Source organism: Pipra filicauda, unplaced genomic scaffold, assembly GCF_003945595.2.
Source record: "Pipra filicauda isolate LSUMZ 115617 unplaced genomic scaffold, ASM394559v2 scaffold114_size2234877_pilon, whole genome shotgun sequence".
NCBI lineage: Eukaryota > Metazoa > Chordata > Aves > Passeriformes > Pipridae > Pipra > Pipra filicauda.
The window spans coordinates 356,788-382,432 of NW_024103596.1; the positions used below are offsets into that span (position 1 = coordinate 356,788).

Consider the following 25,645-nt stretch of genomic DNA (forward strand, 5'->3'; position numbering starts at 1 on the left):
TGCCTTGACAGCTTCAAGCATTGGGACTTTGTGAGTTTCCACCAACGCCTTTGCTCTGAACAATCACATGCAACAAATCATTTTAATGTGTGCCCTATTTTATGGAGACATTTATAGCCGAAATGTATGAGAATCATTTACTTTTTTAAAAAAAAAAAAAAAAGTCAAATCTAAGGAGCGAAAACTGCAGGGAATTAAGGTCTCATTTCATGACAGAGAGGATGGTGGCAGATCCCCAGAATGAGCTGATCAAAGGGTAGCATCAGCATCTAAACAGCCCAAATTCTGCATGAACCGATGCCTGCTGCCTTGGGTGGGTCAGCTGAGGGCAGAGCTTTAATCTGATCTTTCACTCACAGCCACCTCTTGTTCCCACTGAAGTCACTGGGAAGTTTTCCATGGACTCCCTCGGTGGGAAGGCATCCCCTCAGTGGAGCACCCTTCCAGCAGGATAGCTGGAGGTGCTTGGCCAAGGCTGCTGAGCCATGTGGGTAAACTCTTAGAGGTCCAGCTGATCCAGCTGAGCTTCCCAGGCAGGGATGTGCTCAATGCTTATTGTCCCCAAAGGCTCACGTCCTTATGGGCTCTCAAGGCTAATAAATGCTAAGAATAGGCAAGGAAAGGATGACATGGCTGTGTGGCACTGGGAGGTGGGGGATGACCCGACCTGACAGGAACAAAATCACTGAGTGGAGATATGGTCTTGCTTCCGGTCCAAAAGCAGTGATCCTGTGAAAAGAAAGTGATGTTTGAAGGGACTGTGGAGCAGCCTGGCTGCACCAGGAACTTGCTGATCCAAACCTCTCAGTAGGAAGAGTCCCATTTACTCCAGTCCAGCTTTTCCTCTTGCTCAGCAGTTCCCAGGGAGCCATCCATCATCCACACCATGTGGGTGATGCAGTCCTGGACACTTTCTGCAGGCATCTGTGCATTTTTGGCCACCCATCTAGCTGGGTCTACCAGCAACAACAAAGAGTTGGTCTGTAACACTCAACCAAAATCTTTAATAATGGATGGTTTGAATTCCCAGTCACACCAGTGAAGCCTCCCATGCCTGTCCTGCTGGAACTTTCCATCTTCCTGACTCTCAGGTTGCTGAGACAGGTGGTGGATGCCCCATCCATGGAAACATTCAAAGTGAGGTTGGATGGGGCTCTGAGCTACCTGATCTAGTAGAGGATGTCCCTGCCCATGGCAGGGGGTGTTGGACTAGATGGCCTTTAAAGGTCCTTTCCAACACAAACTGTTCCATGACCTTGCACTGCACATGTTACAGCTTGATAAGGGAGGAAGGACAAGCTGCAAAAAGCTTGGGAGAATGAAGTTGGGGAGAATGAAGGCGGGCTGAAGTAAGTATGACAGATAGGTGTCCTACACAAAAGCCCCTGGCCCACAGATGGCTACCTAAGGCAGAGAGGGGAAGTTTAAGGGAAAGTTCTGGGGAGCTTTGCAGAACCAAGATCCTTTCTCCATCCCCTAGACGCTGGCCCTTCCCTACTTCTCTCTGCATTCAAGTATTTTCTGCCACAACTGGCAGAAAATTGTCTGGACCAAGCAGACAATGAAGTCCATGGCCTTCGCGTTTGTTGCCTCCTTTGGTGCCAGTTTATGCTCTATGGAGGGCTTCTGCTGGTTGCTCTGAGCTCTCCTCAGCAGGACTCCATCCCTGGCTCAGCTGTAACCTCAACACACTGCTTCTCTTTTTGGGGTCAGGAACAAACGAGTGGCTGACCTGCCTGGAGGACGGTCTCTGGTCGCTGCCCGAGGCCTACTGCAAGCTGGAGTGCGACGCGCCGCCCGCCGTGGCCAACGCCAAGCTCCTGGTCCCTCGGTGCCTGCAGGGGAACCACGACGTGGGCTCGGTCTGTCGCTACAAGTGCAAGCCTGGATACCACGTGGCTGAGAACACGGTGGACAAGCCCAAGAGGTGAGCCTGTGGCAGGTCTGTTACCACTCTCTCCTTCCTCCTCTTCTCCCGGTGCGAGCAAGGAGCAGAGGTGATGGTGCACTGACAGTCCTGAAGAGCTGAACTGATAGGTAGAAGGCAGAGCGTCTTGCTCTGATCATACAGATTTCTTGAAATACAAGAGCCATTCCTTGGCTTAGGTGAACAAGGTGTAATCTTGTTGTGTATGTTAAGTGCTTTAACCCAAAACATGCAAATTTTCCTGTGCACCTCCAACATATTGGTCACTTGATGAAAAATCAAGCACCAAATTAAGTGTTTGCAGACTCCCGGGTAATTAGATGTAAGAAGGTGCGAGAAGATTCCTAGAGCTTCTGTCTTTCCTAAAAGTGACGAAGTATAGAACAAGGCACTGTAAGAACGAATGGCTGCCTTTTGTCAGGGTTAACATTTTACCCCCTTGCGCCTCTTGGCTAAATTTAATCCCTAGCACTGGCATTTCAATGGGAGAAGATTCTTCCCGATGCTTTGGGGAAAAATTCCTGGTGGTTCACTAGCCCTGCTCAGCCAATATCGCGACACGGGGGGGTAAAGCAGCATTTTGTCTGCGACGCCTCCAGCCGAAATCCCCACTGGGTTTGGTCACTAAAGATTCCCTGGCACTGGCTGGGTCCTCCCCAGAGTCTTGATTCTAGCCCAGATCAGGTAATTATGTGCTAATTGTTTAATGCCCCCTTCCAGTTTTAATTGGATGCAGACTTCATCTCTACTTTGCTCTGGGGTAGGGTTGTTGTGCAGTGGGAAGCAGTTGCCAAATTTCTTGCCTTGTAATGAAGGAAGTGGTTTCTGTAAACAGCTTTTCACAGTGTTAGGAGCATTTCTTGGGCCAAGGGGAGCTGAGCAAATGATGATTATGGCTGTGATCACATGGACTGCTTTGCAAACTGCAGAGCAGCTTGCATGCCTGTGGCACTTCAGGCACTGGACGTGCAAACAGATTGACTGAGCTTGCAAAGTTAGGCCACCTCTGTCCTGCTGCAGCAACTGCTGGTAAAAAGGATGTCCTCTGGGAGATCCTGGGGCTCCTCTGATGTGTAATTAGGTTCCCTATGGGTCTGAGCAGCTTGTGAGACAAGTCAAGGAAAACTATGTGAAGTGGTTTGCATTTTCATAGCATTGCTTGTTGACATCTCATTTTCACGTTTGCTGTTATTATTATTATTATTGTTGCTGCTATTTCATCTGACATCTCCGATGGTGTAATACAAAAACCACATAAACAGAAAATGCATTGCTTTCTTATCATGCAGACTAACTCCTATGTGAGTGGCCTAATCCCAAGCAAAAACCTCTTCTTGGAAGTGTAAATGTCATTGTACGGTCTCATCTGGAGCTCTGCATGTACACTCAGCACGAGTACAAACCCCTTGGCATGGTGTAGTAGCTACTAGCCAGTAACTGGGCCAATCAGCTGCTGGATTGCTGGAAATCCTTCTGGTGTCTCAGCCCTGGCAGGGAGAGGATGGAAGCTGCCAGAGTGAGAAGTTTCTTTCTTTGATCAGGCCAGTTTTGCAAAACGTGAGGTGATGGAAAGCTCTGCAAGTGACTGGCACTGGTGGGGTGCAGGTTCCCAGTGTGCAAGCAGGGGCTGAGCTGATGACTGGGACATCAGGTTTTAGGGACTTCTGCTGTCCTTCTGGGTTCAGGAAACTGAATTCTTGATCTATTGACTCCCTGTTGTCCATCAACCCAGCAAGCATGAGCCGTGGTAAAGGATTTAGTGCCATACAGGTGTTGATGGGCACGGGGAAGCCAGACTCTGTGTACTATAAATTGAACAGAAGTCAGGCATGATCCATGACTGATAGTGAAGATGCCTCATGCCCACTACCTAGCTCAGCCTTGGAAATATAGTCAAACTGCCTTTGAATTATTCTTCTCGCTCTAGCTTTGCTCCTCATGTGGTAGCACTACAGCGCCCACCTTATGCAGGCCTGAATCATGGGTGGGATCCAGCTGTCTCTGTCCAAGCCAAGATGATCTTGGACATAGATGTTCATGCAATTCCCTCACTTCTGTTTTGTTAGTTGAATTTTACTGGAGAAGCAGTAGGGATGCTTAGAAGGTGATGAGATCATAGTTGAAATTCACTTCTCATAGCATAAGTGGAAGAGCAAGGGGATGGAGAAATATCTGTTGTCTCAGAGAATATGCTTTTCTCTATTAACCTGGGTGAGGAAAGGCCCCCGGGAAATCACTGCTTGTCAACAAGAGATCCTTGAGGAAATACTGGTTGTGTAATCAAGATCCTGACAGAGATTTGCTGCCTTTCTGCTGGCAGCAGCATCTGACTGGCAATGCTGACATGAAGGGTAAAGATTCTTTGACTAAAGGAAATGTGTTTTCAGCCTGGAGAAGCCACGTGACAGGCAGGTTTCCAGCTGCCAAAATATTTCACTTCTAATCCCAAAGTAAGGGTAACAAGAGGAACTTAACGTATGCATTTGTGCTTTGTGATGGGAGCTCTCTGGATTTAGGCAGGATCTGTTCAAAGGCAGCAACCCACCTCATGGATCACATAAAGACATGAACTGTCAGGGAGAAATGTTTGGCATCACCCACAGCTGCAGCATTGAAAAGTGTTGGCCTGAAAGTCAGGGGTCAGGTACTTTGGGGAAAATGGGCATCACTCCCTCAGTGCTCCTTGCTGTTTCTTCCACCATGAAGTGCCATGAGAAGCAGATCTCCAACAGGAATAGACAAAGCCAGGTTGGATGGGGTTTGGAGTAACCTGGCCCAGTGGAAGGTGCCCCTGTCTGTAGCAGGAGGGTTGGAATAAGATGATCTTTAAGGTTCCTTCCATCCCACAACAATTCCATGATTCTATGATAATGTCTAGGAGATCCTTTAGAGGAGCACTTTAATGCTGAGAGCATGGTCTCAATTTGGGGACCAAAAAGGTCAGACCCTGCAGAGGGCTTATTTCACTTGCCCATTGTGGGATAATTCCCTGCAGAGAAGAGAATTGGGGATCTCAAAGCTGCCTTTGTGAAGGGTTGAGCCTCTTCTTCTAGCTTGAGGGAATGAGGCAAAGAAGAATCTGGCACCCAGGTCTTTTCAGACAGCTTTTAAAGTCTCAGCCTGCATTTTGACCAGAGATCAATGGAGCACAGCCCCCTGATGAGCTTTCATGGAGGTGTCAGCCTCTTTGCCTTCTCTCCCTTTTCAAAGACTACAGAGACCAGGAAAGAGGAAGAGGAGGTGGGAGAATGTGGAGGAGAAAATGGGACTGGAAGGAGTTAGCACAAAACAAAGTTCAGAGCAGGCCAAGCAGGACAGCCTGACCCAAGTGCATCCAAGTTTAGCAGAGCACCAGGCACATCTGTGGGAGGCACAAAGGCACGGGGCCGCTCACTGTCTCTGCCCACGTCTGGCCCCTTCCAAACAGAAGGCAAACACCTGCACAGGTGTGGGAGCCAAACAGCCAGGTAAAGAAAACACAGGCTGTCATCTGGGCTCCCCTGTTACTTCCACCTCTAAGGTCTCTGATGAAGATTTACAGTCCAGGTTGCCCAGGCTGTTTGAAGCACAGCACTGGAGGGTCCTACAACCTGGTGTACCTTTCTTTCAATTTACAAACAAATCTCCCTCTGTCCCCTCTATTCTTTTTGAGGATGTCAGTCTCCTGCCATGGGAGAGGAGGTTTTAGGCTCATTTATCACCACTCCTGTACAGAAAATCTAGTTCCCCCCAAAGCTGGCTGCCTCAGGAGATGGCTGGATCCCTGCCAGGCTCCTGCATGCACAGCTCCTGGAGCTGGGTGAGCACTCATGCCTTCACCTCAGATACAGCCCTCACTGGCCTCAGATGCCTTCCCTACCTCCTCTACAAAGTAGGTGTCTGGTTGGAGGGTGAAGCATTGACTCCAATTTTCCTGCTTCCTTATTAATCCTCAAGCAATGCCGCTAACCCAGATCAGAAGAAGCTGGGGGCGAGGGGGGTGGGCTGGAAATTTCAAGCTCCTATGAAGTTGTGTGTATTTACGTACATACTTCTTTTTAAAAGCCTCTGCCTTCCCTTTTTCTGTGAACTGCTCACTTCATAGGTGTGGCAGTACCCACACGCCGCCATCTGCCCCGGGGTCAGCCCAGGCCAGCCGTGTTTGAAGTCCCTGCACGGATGCTGGGGGTGGGGTGAGCCTCCACAGCAAGGTGGTCTAGGGGGGTGCAGGTCATGGAGAGGTGTGAGAGGCCGTGCTCAGTGCTGGGTCACTCCAGCCCCACATCAAAACGAGGAGCCCCGGTGAGGATGATGGGGCTGCAAACCACGCCCTGCACCTGTGCAAACTGCGGCTCCCACCGCGTCTCCTCTTGTGCTTAGCCCTTCTGCTCTGGTCTTCCTTGGCAAAGAGCCTCTACCACGATTTGGAGAGCAACAGGGAGGTGCAGTGGCTTCATCAATTATACCCCAGTGGCCAGTGGGGGAGTGAGAAATAGCGTGTGGCTGGGATGCTCCTGGTTTGTCAAGGAGTTTGCTTGGCCCAAGGCATCACTTGTTGCAGTGAGACTTCACACCACCTCCATAACCCCCAGTGATTTACCCCTTGCTAGTCATACAGCTGGATAACACCCTGAGTACCAGGAAGATCAAGAAGGAGAAAATGCTACTTAAAGGCCTGGACATCCCACATGGATTAGTACCTCTTGGCATGTGCTTTTGCTCATGTTTCAAGTTGGGCAGAGCAAAGCATTCAATCAGGTTTGGGAGGATGTCTGATGGGGACATCTTTGAAAGGCAGTGACTATGATCCCCATGGAAAGGGCAAGCAAAGAAAGTTAAATTAGGAATGGAGTAAAACCACAGATGCCTGCGCTGGGATCCAGACTTACTCCTCCTCACCAGCCTTCCAAAACACTACGTACTTGCAGTTTCCTTAGTCAATTCAAGGCTCCTGCTGTCAGGGTGATATTGCAGCACCCCTCACTGCTCAGGTGCTCAAACCACGGCCATCCTTGTTTCTGGCGTGGACTGGTGGGAAGATTTGTGCAGAGCTCTGACAGTGGACTTGCTGCATCCCATTCCCTACCTTGCCTGCCTCTGTGTTACCTGCTGGACCCCACATTCACCTCGGCAGGAACCCACCATCACTTTATATACTCTTCAGGAAAAACAGATCCCTAATTCCTGAAGGCAGAAGGGAGCTGCAAATATTTTAAAATAGGAGAGTGCTTCAAAAAGCTCAAAATTTCACATCCAGGAATTCCCAGCAGAAGTGTGATGGGGATGGGTACCAGCTCCTGCCTCAGGCCTGGCAGAGGGGTGCAGGTGCTGCTCCAGGCTGTGTGACCCTGCACCGTGTGTTGGGAGGCACATGGGTGGCCCCACACACTGTCTGCTGCCTCTTGAAACAAGGGGCAATTTAATTCTTCCCCCCAGGTGTTTCTCTAACCCAGTTACCCCACTCCACATACCTGTGGCACGCTATAAACTCCGTAACACGGCGCCTGGAGCCCAGCCTGCTGGCGCCTAGGGTGAGAGAGGGCAGGGGCTGGCAGCTGGAGCAGGCTGTCTAGTAAAGAAGGACAGGAGTGGGGGAAAAGACTCATTAAGGATGGAGCAATGGGCTCTGGCTCAGGTAAAGCCCATCAGGGTGCTGACATGTCCTCTGCTGGAAGAGCATTCCCTGGCCAGCCCAATGCCTCACCGGTTTTGATGCCTCTGTGTAAAAGATGTGGTGTCTCTCTCGCTGCCAAGGAGGGGAGGCTGGAAAGCGGGTGGGCTCCACTCCTGGACTTTTTCTTTCTCTCTTTTCTTGGCAAGTAGTTCGTGCCTGGGCTGTTTTAGCAGCACGGGATGGTATTGGTCTGCTGTGGCACGGCAGCCCCTCGGCGAGAGCGGGATTGACAGATCTGGCTGGAGTACAAAGAAGAGCCTCAGGAGTAGCTGGGCACAGGCCAGAGGATTTACTGGTGGAGGCAAACTCCATCCAGCAAAGTATGTAGCTACTGGCTGTGGGACAAAGCAGCCCAGGACCCACAGGGGCTGCCAGGCAGAGAGGAATGGTTCAGGGGCACCACGAGAAGCTGGGAGCAATGGGGTGGTGAGTGCAAGGGAAAAGCATCTAGCACTCCTAGATCAGTGCAATCCCCTCAATAAGGAGAAGAAAAGGTCCTTGTTAAGTGTGGACTGCCCCTTTGGAAGGACTTGCCTGTGGTGAGGTGTGGTTTGGTGAGGGAAAGCCCCACACATGGCAGGTCTGATCGTTATCCAGGAGCAAAGTCTTCAGGCTGCTCCTGACATCTGTGGATGCCCGGTACAGCCCGGGTGGTGTGTGTTTGTGGTGCTGAAGCCCAGCCTCGTGTCTGTGTTTCCCCAGGAAGTTCCTGAAGGTCCAGTGCCTGGAGAGCGGGCAGTGGGAAGAGGGTCGCTGCGTCCCCGTGGTGTGTGAGCCCCCACCTCCCGTCTTTGAGGGCATGTACAACTGCACCCAGGGCTTTGAGCTGGACAGCCAGTGCGTGCTCAGCTGTGAGCCACAGGGACAGCAGGTGAGTGTCTGGGGGGAGGCAGAGATCAGCCACACCTTGTGTTACAGAGCACCTGGAAAACACAGGGCTCCCTGGGCCCCGCAGCTGCTTGACCATCCCAAAGGCCAAATTCCTTGTACCAGTGATGAGCAGGTGCCCTGTAAGCCCAAAGTTTTCCTTGCTGGCTACCAGCCATAGCACAGGGTACACCACTTCCCGGGAATGCTCTTCTGCTCCCTGGGGACTTATCTGGAAAGCAGTGGTCCTAAGAAAGTCGGCTTGTCTTGGGTGATAAGGGTCAGAAAGCCTAGGTAGAGGGTCTCTAGTGGGTCTTGGGAGCTGCTGTGAGTGCTTTCAACTGGGATGGTGGGCAACCTTGCTGCAACAGATGTGCTCACCAAGGAGCTTCCCTGAGGTTGGAGGCTGCTGCCTGCCAGCTCTTCCACCCTAGTGCCTCATCCAACGCCCAGAAAGAGCCTTGTCAAAAGAAGTGTGGTTGAATCTCTCTGGTGGGATCCGGAAAACAATTGGCTTTCTGGTCAGTACACACAGACTGGATCAGATGGCTGCAATCCAGCTGCTCTGGGGAACTCTCTGGACTGCCCTGGCAGGAGGGGTGTCCTTGCATTGTGCCCCCCTGGAGCTGGGCAGTGCCCAGGCAGGCCAAGCTCGGCCGCTGCGGGCAGTGACCCTGTCTGCTCTCCCTCTGCTTTCCAGGTTCCCATCGTCTGCACCAAGGAAGGCTCGTGGACAGAGGAGTTCAAACTGTGTGAGAGCTTGTGGGGCACCTGCCCACCACCCCCGGAGCTGAACTTTGTGGAGTACAAGTGTGAGCAGGGGCACGGAATAGGTGAGGGCACGTGAAAGCCGAACAGGAAACCAAGCTTTATGTTGACTCAGGGCTCCCAGAGAGCTGAAGGTCACGGTGACTCTTCTTCTTTTACCAATCCCCATTAAATCCGTGACAAATATCCTGTTTTCTCTTCAACGGGGATTGCTTTAGCCTTGTTCATGTCCTGATTGTACTCATGGCCAAGACACAAAGTTAAAGCTGGCTCCAGCATAAGCTCTCTCCTTTCAGAAGCAGCAGGGACTTGTCTCTTGGGCAAACCCAGCCCTTTACAGTCATTTTCCTGATCTGTAGCCCTCCATCCCAGCTGAGGTCTCTCCACTTGCTACTGCTGCTGTTTGCAGGGTTAATGTGACAGGTCCTAGATAAAAGCCACAAAAGCTGCAGTGACAATTGTGTGTAACAGGGCACTTTCACCAGATGAGGGACCACATCATCCGTTTCTTTCTGCGGGACTTGGGTCACTTTATGCTTTCAGGAAAATCTGCAATGCTCAGGCACAGTTGTTGCATCTTGTCTGGCATCCCCTCGGACGGGGTGCTCGAGCAAAGCCTGCATCACTCTGAACCAAACACAGCAGTCATCCCAGTCTGATCAAACCAGGCTGAGGCGAGTCTGTGTAATGGCAGGGACTGCTAAGGTTAAACTTTGGACAGATCTGATGTCAGGCTGGGGTTAAGGCTGAGATCTACCTGATTTTCCAAGATGGTTTTTGCAGCTTTTATTCGTCATGGGAAGGCAGTGTGAATTCTGCATGGCAGAGAAACTATGAAAAATGCTTCCTAATATGTCAACAAACATCCCGTAGCATCCAGGCCAGACTTATTTTCATGCTGGGTCCCATGACCAGCCATCAAGCTGTGAATCTGTCTCTTAGGTTGTGTTCGGTTTTCCTCTCATCTGGGAGAAGGGAATTGAGCACAACTCCTGCAGGCTCTTGGATAGTTCAGGATTTGGAGAAGGAATTGCTATTCCAGCCTGGGAGGAAAAGGGTCCCCTCTACATCTGTCAGTACCCTCAGTGAGGAGCCTGAAATCTGGGTTGGTGCCCTCCTGTAAAACATCACTTCCTGGTTCCCGGTTTGGTCCTCAAGGCTCTCTCCTCCCCCAGGTGCTGTGTGCACACCTTCCTGTGTCATCCCTCCCAGTGACCCCGTCATACTGCCCAAAAATGTCACTGCTGAGACAATGGATCACCGGCTGCAACCCACCAGAGTCCAGGTAAGAGGAGAGATGGATTCCTCTAGCAAGGGGGTTGCTGGCAGTATAGAGAGCAGCCCCCCTCCTCTCTATCTGATATTTTAAACCAAAAATATTTTTGCCTTGGGTGAAGAAGGGTAAGACTTGGAAAGACAAGCTACTGCACAGCCTCCTGCTCTCCCATACCAAAGTTCAGCATAAGTTACCAGCTCCCAAGCCAGCTTTCAAGGACTTGTAGGATACCACAATAAATGAATTTTACTGCAAGAATCCCGCTGATTTTTCAGGACGTGCTGTGTGCCTAAACCTGCTAAGCTGCTGTTTATTGTCAGCCAGTGTGCCGGGAGAGCAAAAGCTGCCCCTGGCACGGTGTGAGGAGCCTGGGTCCCCAGTTACCTGGCAGCAGAGATGCAAGCCCAGGCAGGCATCTCCCTGCCAAGGAGGAGGCAGGGCACTGTCAGCTGAAAGGTATCCCTGGCTGCCAGGACTCGCTGGCCAGCCGCTTGCCTCTGCTGCTGGAACGGGGGAGCCTTTCCCTCCCCATCTCTTACTCACTTTGTAGGCAAAGCAGCTCAAATAGCTCAAATAGTTTGGATCCTCATGGCACGACTTTCCCAAAAAGCTGCTGTGCCGGGGTAATATTTCTTAAAATAAAACCGAGATGCATAAGGAGGGAGGTGGAACAAAGAAAAGCAAACAACCTTCACAGGAGCCAGTGCTCCCATCCAAACGCTCTCCCCTCCTCCTGGGAACCCACAGGAGGCCCAGCATCGTGCCTGTGGATACTACTGAGTCAGACCCACGGCGGATGGCTGCCGGGGGGGCGAGGATGCCTGGGCTCTGTGGGATGGTTAAGCACGAGCCTTGGAAGGAGTCCTTGCCTTTGAGGGATCGGATGGCTTGGCCCATGGAGGCAGTGGCGTTCGGCTTCCCTTTCACCACCGCTGTGGGCTTTCGTGCAAGGGAGGCATTTTGCAGAGAGGAGGGGGAGGGAGAGGAGACGTTATTTTAAGAAGCAGCGCTGCCCCTTGCCAGGAACTCTCTCTCTCTGGACTGTCTTGTTTTCCTCTCTGCCCTGGCTTCTGTCTCTGGTCCCCACTTTGTCCCCCAAGTATCCAACAGTTTTCTGTCCTGGGAGCTGCTGTGCTCCCGAGGTGATGGAGAAGATAAGGAGAACAACACATGGAACTGCAGAGGCCGCTCAGGGAGGGCACAGTCCTGTTTTGCATTCGGGTCTGATTCATTGCATCCCACATCCGAGCAGGTTTGTCCCTCTGCCCTTATTTCCCAGCCTGGAATATGAGTATACTAGTATGAGTATGCTAAAATGGCATCCAAGTTGCACAACAACCACATACAAACCACCCCAACGAGGTTGGGATGCACAGCTCTTCTGGGCTGAGTGGGACTTGGTGAGCTCTGCCAGCATCCTCAGCCTCTGCCCCATCAGGATGGCTCTCTGTGGGTCTGCCCTCCCTGCACCACCTGAGCATGACCAGGACCTCATCCTGCTCCAGCCCCATCATGTTCCTGACCAAAGACGCAGCAGAAGGACCTGCAGCAGCTCTGTGTGGGCACAGCTGCCCCATCCCTAGCTGCTGTGCCACCTGGGAATGCTGGAGCTGGTCTGCCTGCCACTGCAGATGTCAAACAGGAGGCTGGGAGAGAACATACCTACCCCTCTGTGTGACTCCTGTGCTGCGAAGGGCATCCTAGGACACTTTCACAGGCCAGACGCTGTTTTATGGGGCCTCAGATTTCAAAGCCTGCCTGAGCTTTACAAGGAGGAAATTGCATGTGCGGTGGGGCTTTTCTTCCCCCTGTGTAATCATGAGTGTTCCCCACAAACCCCAGCTGAACGAGCGGGACGGCGCGTTCCAGGGCCGTGAAACCGAGCCCTTCACATCTTGCTCTTGTGTCCATCTGGCTGCAACAGCTGAGTTTGTGCCTCGTAAATACCAGAGAGAACCTCAGAGTGACCGTGAGTCTGGTGTATCTGCTCCAGGTCAGGTCTGGGGAGATGAGTCCTTCCAGGACGCAGTTTTTGGAGCCTGAGCAGGCATCAGTGGGTCAATTGATGTCGAGTGATGACTGGCTGAGACCCCATCCTGTATGAACAAGAAGCTTGTGAATCCAGCATTACATGGGGAGATGCTGGCAGACTCCAGCCTGTCATTGTTTCTGTAGCAGCAGCACCTGGACAAGTCAGACACCGTGTGGTGGCAGTGCCATCTAAACCCACTTCTCTGGTGGTCCCTGCCGTCTCCCTTGGTCCTTTTCCAGTTTTGTATCGCTACAGAAACATAGAATCATTAAGGTTGGAGAAGACCTCCAAGACCAAGTCAAACCGATATGCATCTGCATATCCACACACGTGTGGGGGGGTGTGTGTGTCTGTGTGGCCTCTGCCTTGAGCAACACACCCTTGTTAGTGGGTGATCCAGCTGCAGGTGCCCTGGGTTTGTTGGGCCTCAAAGGGTGCAGCGACAGTCCTGGGGGGTGTAACTGCTGTTCTGCCCCACAGAACAGTGAGCAATGCAGTGTTGTAGGAGACCCCCTAGCTCCAGGAAGCACTGGTGGCTGTTTCCCTCCCTCTGCCAACTCACCTAACAGCTCTCTTCTCCTTCCCTCCCAGAACATTGTGTGCACGGGCAGGCTGCGGTGGTACCCCGACCCCTCCGCCATCCACTGCATCCAGTCGTGCGAGGTAAGCCCTCCCTGTCCCCAGCACGAGCTGCCTGCCCCTTGCAGGAGAGCTCCTGGCAATGAAGACTTGCTCCAGCACAAAGCCAGATGGCTTTGCCCTCGTGTTTGCTCTGAGCTGGGCCAGGTCTTGCTGGATGAGTGGAGATAAGAGAGGAAGTGTCCTTGGGTACGGTCTCCCCACAGCCAAGGGCGATGCTGGGGAGCAAGAGCTGCACAATAACCCATTTCCTTGCCTGTCTGCTTCTTGGCCAGCCCAGGAAGAATATTCTAGCAAAAGGATTTCACTGGCAAGGGGTATCCCCCAAAAGCCTGAGCTGACTCCAAGCTGGAATATTTCCTTAACCAGAACCGCAGTTCTAGAGTAACATGGGTCCAGAAAAGCCCTGTGTGACTCACGCGTCCAACCCAAACAACCAGGATTTCCAGCATTGTACATGCAAAACAAACTGCTCCTGAAGAATCTGCAGACAAAGAATTCCTTGCAGAAATTGGTTAGCCACTCATTTCGCTTTGAATAATGACCAGGCAGGAGAAAATCATAGGCAGCCTGGAGTCGGTTCGCAAAGGAAATTAAAAATAGGCAGTCTTTGTCAAGCACTAGTTGTTATTATGATTGAGGATAAAAGGAAAAAGTGGGGGAATTTTGGAATGTTGTATGCTGAAAATTTGGGATTTTTACCAAAAAGGAAAATGTAAATGGAGTTTGCACACCAAAAATAGCTTTGGGTTTTGCTGATTATATTTTTTTATGTGCTCATTTTAATGCGAATGATTGCTTTTGCTCCCCGGTTCTGCCTAGCTCAGCTCTTTGTCGACTGAAGTGTGGGAGAAAGGGCAATGCTGCAGGGGGCATGTCCCCAGGAAGGAAACCTCATGGTCTACAGAAGGTGCAGCAGTTATTTCCCGAACTCATGGCTGTGTTGTGCGTGTCTACTGCAAGACACAGGCAGAAAGAGTAGGGGAATGAGGTGCTGTGTGCTAGAGAGGTGTTTGGTGAATGAGTACCAGAGGGTAGGGATGGATCCTCCAGCGTTTTGGGAGCTCCAGGTCTTCTAAACCACATCTTTTAGCTCAGATCTGGAGTAACGTATTTGAAGTGGGATGGCTTATGTGGAAGAGCAGCCCAGATGGTTGTGGTGATCATCTCTGTGGTGGTTCTGTGAGCAAGGGAGAACTTCGCCTTGTGCTCTCTGGGAGTTGGTCCTTCCAAAAAATAAGCAGATGGGGTGTGAGGTACTCCTTCTTCCCTTCCTATGTGGCTCAGGGGACAGAAAGCTGGTGCTCCCTTATGGTCAGGTACACCAGATTGACCCGTGTTTCCTCCTCTGTAGTCCCTGCTCCTCATCTTGGGTCTGTGTCTTCAGTGAGAGTTCCTGTAGGGAACGATGAAAAATGCTAGCTTATTTGTGTGTGTGAGAGAAGGACACTGACTGCTTGAAGTCCCAACATCTCACTGTGACAGTTACTGTCTTCTCATCAGCCACCCAAACGTGGTCATGGCCAACATGACCTCTTTCTCTTCCTGTTTGCTGGTCACTCCCTATTCTTAGAAAGCAATTCTAGGCAGCACTCTTGGCATACAGGAGGTTAAGCAAGACAAAATCTGTCCCACTAGAAGATGGAGAGAGTCCATGCTCTCCATCACCTCTGTGGACTTTTTAATGCTTTTTCTGCTTTCAAGTAATATTTCATCAGGAATGACCAAGCAGTCAGTACATGCTCTTCCATCTGAGGTCTCACTAAAGCCCTGTACAAAGCTTCCTTGTGCTGGAAACATCTCTTTTGATGGGACACAGGACTATATCTGTTGTTCCTGCAGTTGCATCAGTCTGGCAGCTCAGATATCCTGAGGTCAGCAAGTACACCCAGATCTTTCTCTACCTCCTTTGTTTCCAGCTGATGAGTGCCAGGCTAACAGCAGATGTTTTACCATCAGTACAAGAGGTTGCCCTTCAGTTTTATATGAGCAAATGTCATCTTGTTTCTCTCTCTAGTCCTTCAGGTCATCTAGCTATTTGTTAGATATCCTGATCTCCCTCTGTGGAACAGTGCCTTCTTCCTTGTTAGCAGTTTCATCAGTGCAGGCCTGTTTTTAAGGTCACAGTCACTCGCTGTAACACTAATGAAGATTCATTCTCAGATAGTTTCTTTCACCCTGATTATCCCCTTTTTGATACAGCTTGCAGCCTCCTCCTCATCCCTGTTCTCCTCCTCCTCACCTCACCCATGCATGTCTGATTATTCTTTTCATTGTGTTTCCTCCTACAGTGCTGCAAATTGTTAAGGTTGAACCAATAATGCAAATCCTCCTAGATAACTTTTTTTTTTAACTTGTGTTTTACAGTAGTCATTGTCTTGCCAAAAAGAATAACTCTTACCAAAAGTGTCTCGTTCAAAGTATTGCTCTGGAAGCTGCTACTTGGCATGGGGAAGAAGGGAGCTGTTATCAGTCTCCCCATTTGACCACAGAAAATGCCCTGAATGTTGTTTCTACCTCATCTGTGCTGGCTTCCATCCTCATTCCTATTCCTCTCCTGCCCCCATCCTTGTGACCATTTCACTTGGAACCCAATCTGTTGGGGGATATGGAGGAAGACATATATCAGACAGAGGGAGACACTGCATGATGCCCCCCCACCTCACATGGTTCAGCTTCACTGGACATGTCCATGGGACATCTCAGTCCCAGGTTCCTCCTCGTTTCACAGGAATCCCTCAGTGGAGACACCTCCTTTAAGAGCTCAGACTCTGCCATCCACTGGGCAGTGAAAATGCTATTCCAATGGACTGTCCATGTCAGCTCAGGTCTGAGTCACCCCTTGGAGATTCCGTTGTCTCCCCATTGACTGCCAAGTGTGTGTTGGATCAGGAAGCTTTCTCTTCTGGATGCCTCAGTGAGGGGAACAACCCTACATAAGAGAAATCCAGGCCACCTGGCAGCTTGTACCGTCTGTCCCTAGTGGAGTCACTTCAGGCCGGGGCATGGGAGCAGTAGCCAAGGCTCAACCTTCCCAGCCCCAGCTGGAGCTCTGCCTCACATTGGAAAGTCCAGGTCACCATGCAATGGCATTAGAAGGAGTCTCGCTCACCGTTATCCTACGCTGGCGGTGGATCAGCCTGCCTGCTCATCCCTCTCACTCCTCTCCCCACCTCCCTTCTCTTTCCATTAATCTGGTCGTCCATCTGCCTCCCTGTCTCTCGCTGTGCCTTGCCAAGTTCCCCAGTGCAGGAACAGCAAGGCACATATTTTGGCGAGGGAGGGAGGGAGGGATGCAAACCCTTCCAGGAGCCCATCAGGAATACGAGTTAGTGCCGAGCGCGCTTCGCCTCTCGAGGGCCAGCGGAACATCTCGTCCCCTGCCATCAGTAGAAAAACAGATGGTGGCACCAAGGGAGGGGGCTTGGGGCTGTGGGGAGAGGGGAGTGGAGGAGGAGAGAAACCCCTCCTCCCCACCATGCGTTGGGAGGAGGTGGTTTTGGTCCTGGTGGTGTGTTCAGCCGCCATGAAGGAGGGGTTTGTGGTGTCTGGGGCACATTCTCCTAAGCCATTCCCAGGTGACCACCTCTGATAAATCCTCTTCCTGTACCCTAAAGCAATTGAGGCCGTTGACTTCAGAGGAGTAGTCAACAATCAGTCAGTACAGCAGTCCAGGTTGCTCCCTTGGACTGTTCCTGCCATGGTCCAAAATAGTCTGCCTGGCCATGGCTGTTATAGAGCACCTCCTACTCTGTGCAACGCCCTATCCCTGCACCCCTCTACCTCCCACCACAGGGACTCCTGTGGTTCATGTTGTGGCTGTGGTTTAGGTGCAAAAGTTCACGTACTTTATCATCATCGTGCCTACCCAGTGTTACTCACAGGGTGGGGTAACCACTGCTATGCTGCTCCAATGCACTCAGAGGAAGGCAGGCTGCTCTTGCAGGGATCAGAGACAGTGCTGGGCAGAGGTTTTGGGCAGCCAACAAATTGTGCAACGTGCTAACCTCATCCCCACCTCCTGCTTCATGTCATCATTACATACACGTAGCAAAGGGTCAATTGGAAGGGACCTTGGCTTGAGCTCTCTGCCTCACACCCTGGGTGAAGATGGGCCATGCCAGAATGCTGGTGGGAGCATGAGCTGCTGGGAATTTCTCAGGTCTTCCCTGCATGAGGACAAGGTCTCACTGCCCTCGTGCATGCTGCTGGTCATGTTATCACGGTCGTAAAACACTAATCTGTTCCCTGTTTTGTGGTTTTCCTGAGGTATTACAATGGAAATGATGAAATAGGGATTGAAGTGCGTTTGTGGTTGCAAGTTGTTCCCGAGTCTCTCGATCCAACAGGTAGTCAAGGACCCTGATGGATCCTTGGCTTTTCCCCCTGGCATGTTCAAAACCCTCACTTGGCACATTTGTAGCTTGTGTCCAGCATTTGTCAGTCAGAATTAACCCCTTCGAAGGTGCATGAAATAGGGACAGTGGGAAGCCTCACCTAAAATCTCTCTGCTGTGCTTTGATGTGATAGGAGACAGGGTGCAACTTGCTCCCTGGGCAAAGCACTGCAGCCAGTCCAGCTGCCTCTGTTCCTCAACATCAGTGGGGCTGGAGACCCTTGGTTGTCCCTCATCCCAGACTTGGGGGCCTCTGATTCTGTACCATGGCAAGGGCAGCACAAGAAACTGGTTAGAAACGTGATGCTGGTGGAATGCTCTGCTCTGGAAAAGATTCTGTTTTGTATTTCTGGGGCTTAAGGCAATAAGGACTACAGACACCCCAGCTTCTCCAAGGAGACTTTCTGGAGCAACTAGGTATTACAGCATGGCCAGAATTTAGTCACCCTCTCATGATTCTCACATCATCACTCTCTCACCTCTTGCACCAGGCAGTGCTGTATCTTCCACCAGGCTTAATGCAGATGGTGGGGCAGCACGAGGAGCATGGACTGCAGGTAGTGGTCACTTCTGGGTCAGATCTGGCCTCTGGCTGGTGAAAACAAAGCCCTTCGTGCTGGGGAGGTGGAAGGAAAGATGGGGAGCTCTCTACATACCTGCTGGGTACATTTTCATGCTGCTCTTGGTATAAGCAGTCGTAGAATCATAGAATCATAGAATCAACTGGGTTGGAAAAGACCCCCGAGATCATCAAGTCCAACCCTTGATCCAACCCCGCCGTGGTTCCCAGCCCATGGCACTGATGCCACATCCAGTCTGATCTTAAAAACCTCCAGGGATGGTGAATCCACCACCTCCCTGGCCAGCCCATTCCAATGTCTGATTACTCTCTCTGTAAAGAATTTCTTCCTAATATCCAACCTAAACCTCCCCTGGCACAGTTTAAGACCGTGCCCAGTCAGGCTGCATACTGCAGGATGTAGCTATAAGGTGGGATATAGCCTTCCAGGATGAGCCCAAATAAATCTATTCCTCTTCCAAAAATCTCAGTTGAGTAATACTTTTCCTAAACAGTGAGATCTCTGTCCCCTGCATACACGTAGAGTGTGATTGTAGAAGCCTCATTTTCTTAAGAGACAAAGCAGAGGGAAATAAAATGATCACACAGCAGCATAGTGCAAGGACGAGGGACAGGCATCCTTCCCCTACCTGCAGGGACAGGACCCCAAAAGATGGGGGTCTTTTGGCATGGGTAGAACTACAGCATCCAGGCACACCACCAGTGGTGGTGCAGCCTCAGAGAGGTGGGAGCAGCCTCAGCTTCCCTGAGCCACGTTGTGCCAGCAACCCTGCACTTGGGATGCCCTGACCCTGACCTACAGCTGCTTCTCTGCCCTCTCAAGCTCAGGTGCCATCCCTCCATCCCCATCCATGTCCCGCTTTCCCCTCTCCCAGCAGTCACAGTCGTACAGCCGGTGATACCGAGGGAGTGGAAAACCACTGAAATAAAAATCAATGAGTCGTTTCTGATAATAAACAAACATCCCCAAGCACAGCCCAGCCAACTGCTCTTCCAACACGAATATTCATTCCCCTTCAGCTCCTTCATCCCTCGTACATTGTTTTTCTTTCTGTTTAAGATCTGTAACAAGAACTTGGCAGAAACCAGATACAAGTGGGTCAGGAGGCCCTTGTGGTTTTCAGGGCTTGTTTTCCATAACCCGTTCTATCCTGCAACATATTTTGCACAAATGGCTTGGCAGGAGATCTGATCCATGCAGCAGGCGAGCTGCTGAGGGCAGGATGGCAGGCTGGTGGTCGTGGTCTCTTGTGTGTGCAGCAGTGTCCTTGGGAATGGTGAGTGCTGGGGACAGTCTCTGGGAACCACCATACTTGCCAGGAGCACTACTGACACATGGCATGTTCCTCTGCTTCCCTCTGCCTGTTCTTTCCCGTTTCTGTTTTTTTTCTCCAGTTAGCACTGAGATCAGGGTGTAAAAAAGACAAGGCTAGGGACTTCACTGAGAATACCTCATGGACATGGATGGTTTTTTGGAAGCAAAGGCGTGCTCTGATGTGGTGTTTATCTACCCCAGCTTTCCATCCCCTTCTTCCCTCTTGTCCCCAGGGACTGTGCAAAGCCCTTTCCACATGGCTGTCTGCTGAGACAGGAGGTCCCCGAGGAACACGGTGCAGAGCAGGACTGGGATAAAGAAGTGCATCCCCATTCAGTAGCCCAAAGTGTCACATGCTCACTTCTGTAGCAGAAATGTGTCTGAGCCAAATGCTGGCCTGGGACACAGAAGCACTTTCAGACACCATGAAGGCAAGACCTGCTGTCCCAGTATGGCTATCTACAGCAGCATTCAGGCTGTAGACCAAGCAGCAGCCTCATCTCTGCTCTCCATCCCTCTTCAGGCATCAGTCCTGTCCAACCTCAACTCACACTGATTCAAACAGGGCCCAGCTGTTGTCAGGAATCCTGAGTATGAGGGACCCCTGAAGAGCACCTAGACCTCCACAGAAGGACTGTTGGGAGCTGGGCACAGCAGTACCAGTGATGGCACATGGGCTGAAACCAAATAGCCTTCCAGCCCATCAGCCCCTCTTTGAAGTGTTTCTTCAGGTACATGGAGTATGTCCTCAAGCAACAAGCCTCTGTTTCCTTAGTGAGGCTTGGGGGGAAGGATACTGGAGCTGGAGCAGATGTTTCTAGGGACCCAAGGTGTGATGAAAGCCACCTGCATGCTAAACTGGTGAATGGCTCAGGGACACCAGCAAGCATAGAAACAATTGGAATTTCTCCATTTTGCTTTCTGGCTGTGTCTGAGGTGGTGGGGCAGGTTCATGGTGTCTCCAACAAACCATCCTACAGGCATGTGCCTCCAAGGGACAGCTACCACGGTTCAAAAGGAGTGGAGGGATGGCTCAGGGGACAGAAACTGGAAGACACAAAAATGGGGAATGAATCACTAGGTCTGTAGGATTTTGTTTCTCTTTTCTCTTGTTCGGGCCACTTGGTCCCAGGTGTGTCTTCCAAATTTCTAGAATTCTCTTCCTCTGAGCAACGCTCACTCTGCCTCCCTCTCTGCAATGGGCCAGGTAGAGCTTGCTCACTGCTCAGGGTGGCTCAGGGCAGAGAGGCATCCCAGAAAACTTTCTGACCAGAAGCCAGCCCTGTTCCCTCTCTGTCCCTCCCTGTGTTTTTCAGAGCTGATTTCCTCCTTGCATGCTGGAGAGCCTCAGGAAGGAGAGAGGGAAAGTGAATGTGCTTGGGGTGTCAAAGGGGGGGGGAGAAAAAATAAAATAAAAGACACACTACAACAGAGAGAGGGCCAAGAAAAATATTTAATCCAAACAATGAACATTGTCATTTCCTCCCACAGTCTGCATTCCCAGTCAACTTCCCTGGGCAAGCACGGGGAGCCAAGAATGGCCGGGCTCTCTGCCTCACCAGCGTGAGTGTGTGTAAGAAAAGGGATGTGTCCTGGGGACACGGTGTTAATGGCATCACTTTAACTGGCTCCTGTCACAGTGGTGGCCTTAGGGACTGACACCAGCCCCAGTTTTCTGTAGAGGAACAGTGGTTTGGAAGGATGTTGGGCCAGGGATGAGAGGGGAAATTTCCAGGGACCCAGGCTGGAGTGGTGGATGTGTTGGTGCTTTAAGTGAACCAGATGTTTAGCAAGGCTTTGGGCACTCTTCAAGTCCTCCCAGGGACCTCCCAGAGCTTTTGGAAATATCTTGGCTAGTGGCTGAGGTGGGGAGGAAGGGAAGGCATCCGGCAGGGAGAAGCTGCCCTCTGTCTCTCCCTGGTCAAGGCTGCAGCCTCTCCATGCTTTCCTTTCCCCACTCATCCCTGCCTGCTCCTCCCTGCCACGGGCATCACCCTGCACCTGGGATGTCGCTTCTCTTGCACATCTTAGACCCGCGAAGCTGCAGCCCTCTCCAGCCTTGGGGCAGCTCAGGTTCATGTCCCATGGTTCTGTGAGCCCTGGTTTGGGCTGACAACCCCTGCCACCAAAGGGTTGGGGTTTCCAATTGATCTTCCCACCACTAATGACTCATCCGTTTCAAGAGCGGAATTAACAGCAGTGAAGCTGATGCACAAGGTGTGGGTCTGAGGGCAGCAGCAGCATTTCCAGGGCTGATCCCTGCCTGTTTTCCCTGTGAAATGGTGGTTTCCCTGTTTCTCTGGGGTGGCCTTGACTGGGACAGCTGAGGATGAAGACACCTGCACCTCCTCAGCTGCAGGGACACACATAGTTGTGTCAACATGCAAAGGGTCTGAGCTTGATGCCCAAAGTGCCAATTCCCAAAGAGAAAAATGAAAGGACAGCAGAATCCAAGCTGACTTAGAAGCTGCATGAAAGCAAACTGTGCACCCTCCTTGGATGGATCAGCACAGTCACAAAGCCCAAGACCAGGCTGGGAGAAAACATTTTGCTTCTTAAGGCTAGACTTGATTCCCTGAAACTGGGATCTGGGATTTCAATGGCTGTGGGCAGATAGAAATGACAAGCACTTTCCATCTCAGTGGCAGAGCAGGAGAGTCTTTCAGCTCTTTGGTTACACATTTGGCCTGGTGAATGCTGGTTGTTTTTTTTTTTTCTTTTTTCCACCTTCCTCTGAAGCACCTGGAAGGGGTAGTGGCCAAAAGCAAGGTGCTGAGCCTTCAGGTCTGCTCAGCCAGAGCAAAACCTGCATTTCTGGGAAATAGTGTTAATCTAACACCTGTGATGCAGCACTGAAATATGTATGACTGATGGAATCTGTGATTTATTCTTCATCTGTCCCTCACCTGTTGCACCCTTTCATGCTCTTTTACACTGAATCAACCTACTTATAAATTGAGTTTGAAGAAAAGTGCCTGGACCCTGCCTGCCTTGCCAGTGGCACTGGGGACTCCCCTCTGGGCAGAATGAAAGCCCTTGGGAGGGATCCAGTCCGGGCACTCTGCAAGGGCTGTGGAAAAATACTGGACACAGACACTGCTCCCTGCATGGCATCTCCTACCAGGCTTCAGAGAAACAGCACCACTGAGCCCTCGGAGATGCTTCTGCCCAGGATGCGTTGGGATCTAACCAGTCCTCTCTCACCCCCCTCCTTTGCCTGCGATATTTTTCCCTCTTTTATTTTTTTCCCCTTTAATTGTTTCTCTTTTCGTTCGTGCCTGCTCCCGGCTTTGAGAGCCTGTGTTTTTTTAGCCTATTCAAATTGCCAAGCACTTGATTCGTGGTTACTATTTTTGTGCCGGCAGCGCAGGGCTCGGGCCCGGCGGTGCCAGAGGCTGCACCTCCACGTGCTAACACTTGCCCCGCCGAAGCTGCTGTCTGAACAAACAAGGAGGATGGATGGTGGGAGCCGGGAGATTCGCTGACGCAGCCCGGCTGCCTTGGTGGCACTCGGCCTGGCCAAGCAGCCCCGTCACCTAACGCGGCGTGGAGCGGTCGCAGCGATTACCTTATTCATTTTTTCCCCATTTATAAGAGATATTTCAACCAGCCCTTTCTTCTTCCCCCCCCCCCCACCCCCACCCTCGTGCTGGATGATGCATATCCATCTCCCTGGATCACATCCAGGTGTGGCACAGCTGGGCATCGGTGTTTTCCTTTTTCCTGCCAGTGTTCCTGCGAGTCGCCAGCCTGGGCAAACCTCCCTTCTCCCAGCCCTGGAGCTGATTTCTGCAGAGCCACATGTCTGAAGCGCAGGGTCTGTATGGAGTTTCCTCTCTCACATCACCTGCTCTTAGTCCACTGCATTGCCCATGTCCTACCTGGCAGTAACTTTTGCAAGGCCAAAATGAGACTGATGTACGTCTCCTGTGCCCTCAAGGGTGACCCACCAGCACCTTACTTTGCTCTCTCTGCTTGCAGAGATAAAACCAGCTGGAGATTCTCAACAAGGCAAAGGCACAGGAGTCACTGTGTTCTCCAAACATGAGGCAAGGAGCAGGGACAGCAGTCCCCAAACCCTGTGCCTGGCTCTCTTGAGCCTCGAGTCCAATTAGTCATTTTCTATTTTCCCCTCATATGTTTTTCCAATGTAATTTGGAGCATGAGTTGTTAAGTTTCCCCAACGAGTGTTGCCATAGGAGCCTGTATTTGTTTAGGGTGGGGTACGGGCTCCAGTGGGTTGAGAGGAGGGGGCAGTCAGCCCTAATAGGTGTAGAGAGAGACTGAGAGCCTCTCCTTCCTCATCCTGTCCCTGTGTCTGTCCTCCCCCCACCTTGCAGATCCCCCCACAGGATCTGGAAATCGTTTCAGACCTGTGCAGCCGGGATGGGCAAACCTTCCCATAATTGTATGGAAACTACCGAAGCGACGGGTGTTGTTTTGCCAGTGAGTCATGACATATGGAGCAAAGCTCCATAGGAAAAACTCCACCGTGTGGAAGGCTGCAAAACCAAATCACACCCAGAAGAGCTCTCCCCTGCCAGTGGCCCTGGCTGGTCCCCTGACTGCATCCCTGCACCCCCCAGCCCTGACATCCCTGCCCTGGCCCTCCTGGTACTCAAAGCTGCTTGGAGGCTCAGAGACCTTCTTTGATCACCATCATTTAAGACCCACCTGATGCTTTTCAGTGAAAGAGGATTGTTAACCCTGTTGCTTTGATGAAATTGCACCCTGGTCTCCTGGACCTGATTTGTGACAGCAATGATGGGAGTAAAACACCTTCTTGTTTCTGAGCTACCTAATCTGGCTGTGCCTCAACACCCAGCTGCAGGAAGATGTGTTCCTCCTTGTTCCGAGATCTTCCAGGCAAATGCAGTCTCCCTGTGGATGCCTGGATTTGGCCTGTGGTACTGATAGCAGAGACCAGGCTTGGTGGTTTGCTGTAATCTCTGCTGCTACTTCCTAAAGTTTAGCCTAGCCTGCACTGAGCCCGTTTCTGTTCCTTGTGAGTCATGAGGACAAAAAGCCACATCGGTTCCCTGTTTTTGGCATGGCCTTTTTGTGTGAATTATTGGTATAATCACCAGTCCCACAAGTTGGCTTTGGCACAGTGGATGCAGGGCAATCACGGTGCAGTGACATTTTTCAGCTGTCATTCGGTTTAGGGGTGCTGCAGGTGGGTGGGTGTCCATCATCAAAGGCTGAGTCTGGGTATTTTCTGAAGCTTGTTGTTGTTTAAGGCCACCGGATCCCATGAAATGGGTCAGCCCATTGTACCCCATGAACAATGGAGTACCAAGATTTCCACCAAGAGTTCTCTTCAGTCTGGAGAAGAGAAGACTCTGGGGAGACCTTAAAGCACCTTCCAGTACCTAAAGGGGCTCCAAGAGAGCTGGAGAGGGACTTTTGGCAAGGGCATAGAGTGATAGGACAAGGAGCAATGGCTTTAAACCGGTAGAGGGCAGGTTTAGACTAGAAATTAGGAAGAAATTCTTGGCTGTGAGGGTGGTGAGGCCCTGGTACAGGTTGCCCAGAGAAGCTGTGGCTGCCCCATCCTTGGAAGTGTTTAAGTCCGGGGTGGATGGGGCTTGGAGCAACCTGGTCTAGTGGAAGGTGTCCCTGCCCATGGCAGGGTGGTTGGAACGAGATGGTCTTTAAGGTCCCTTCCGACCCAAACCATCCTGTGATTCTATGACTCTGATGACAGCAGTCCTCCTGGAGGAGGTTGCTGGGCCAGGAGCTACCAATCCCAGAGCCTGAAGCAGAAGAAGCATTTCCTTGCTAATCACCCAGTTACTGAATGGCTTCTCCATTCAGCTACCTAGTTCAGCTGTTGCTTGGCAGTGCTGGTGTGCATCTGTGACAAATAAAGCTCAGCTGCTGGCCGTTCCTGACAGTCCACTGCAAGTGAACAGTTCATTCCCGTGCACGTCGCTGTTGCACCCATGGCACAGTGTTGCTTCTCAGCCCCAGATGCTTCTTTCTCTTCTCTCATCAGATGACTCATGCAACTAAAGAACGAGTAAAATGGGTTTCTGAATGGCTGCTTGTGCCATTTAACATTTCTGACACAATTCTCTGATCCTCCAGCTGCTGGCCTCGGAACGCCCACTGCTCCATCCACAGCAGCTGGGACAACTGGTGCCCTTTGGCTTTGAAGAGGGGGTTGTGTACTGTGGAAGGGGTCTTGCT

The 25,645-nt window shown here is 51.3% G+C and overlaps 1 protein-coding gene across 1 annotated transcript in view; it reads left to right on the forward strand.

Annotated features, from left to right (window-relative positions):
• The window catches only part of PAPPA2 (pappalysin 2), a 90,123-nt gene that overhangs the window by 59,390 nt on the left and 5,088 nt on the right, over positions 1 to 25,645 (forward strand). The window contains exons 16-20 of the mRNA XM_039383991.1: positions 1,714 to 1,927; positions 8,283 to 8,451; positions 9,148 to 9,280; positions 10,391 to 10,500; positions 13,115 to 13,186. Of these exons, the coding sequence (XP_039239925.1) occupies positions 1,714 to 1,927; positions 8,283 to 8,451; positions 9,148 to 9,280; positions 10,391 to 10,500; positions 13,115 to 13,186 (698 nt within the window). The remainder of the gene's footprint in view (positions 1 to 1,713; positions 1,928 to 8,282; positions 8,452 to 9,147; positions 9,281 to 10,390; positions 10,501 to 13,114; positions 13,187 to 25,645) is intronic.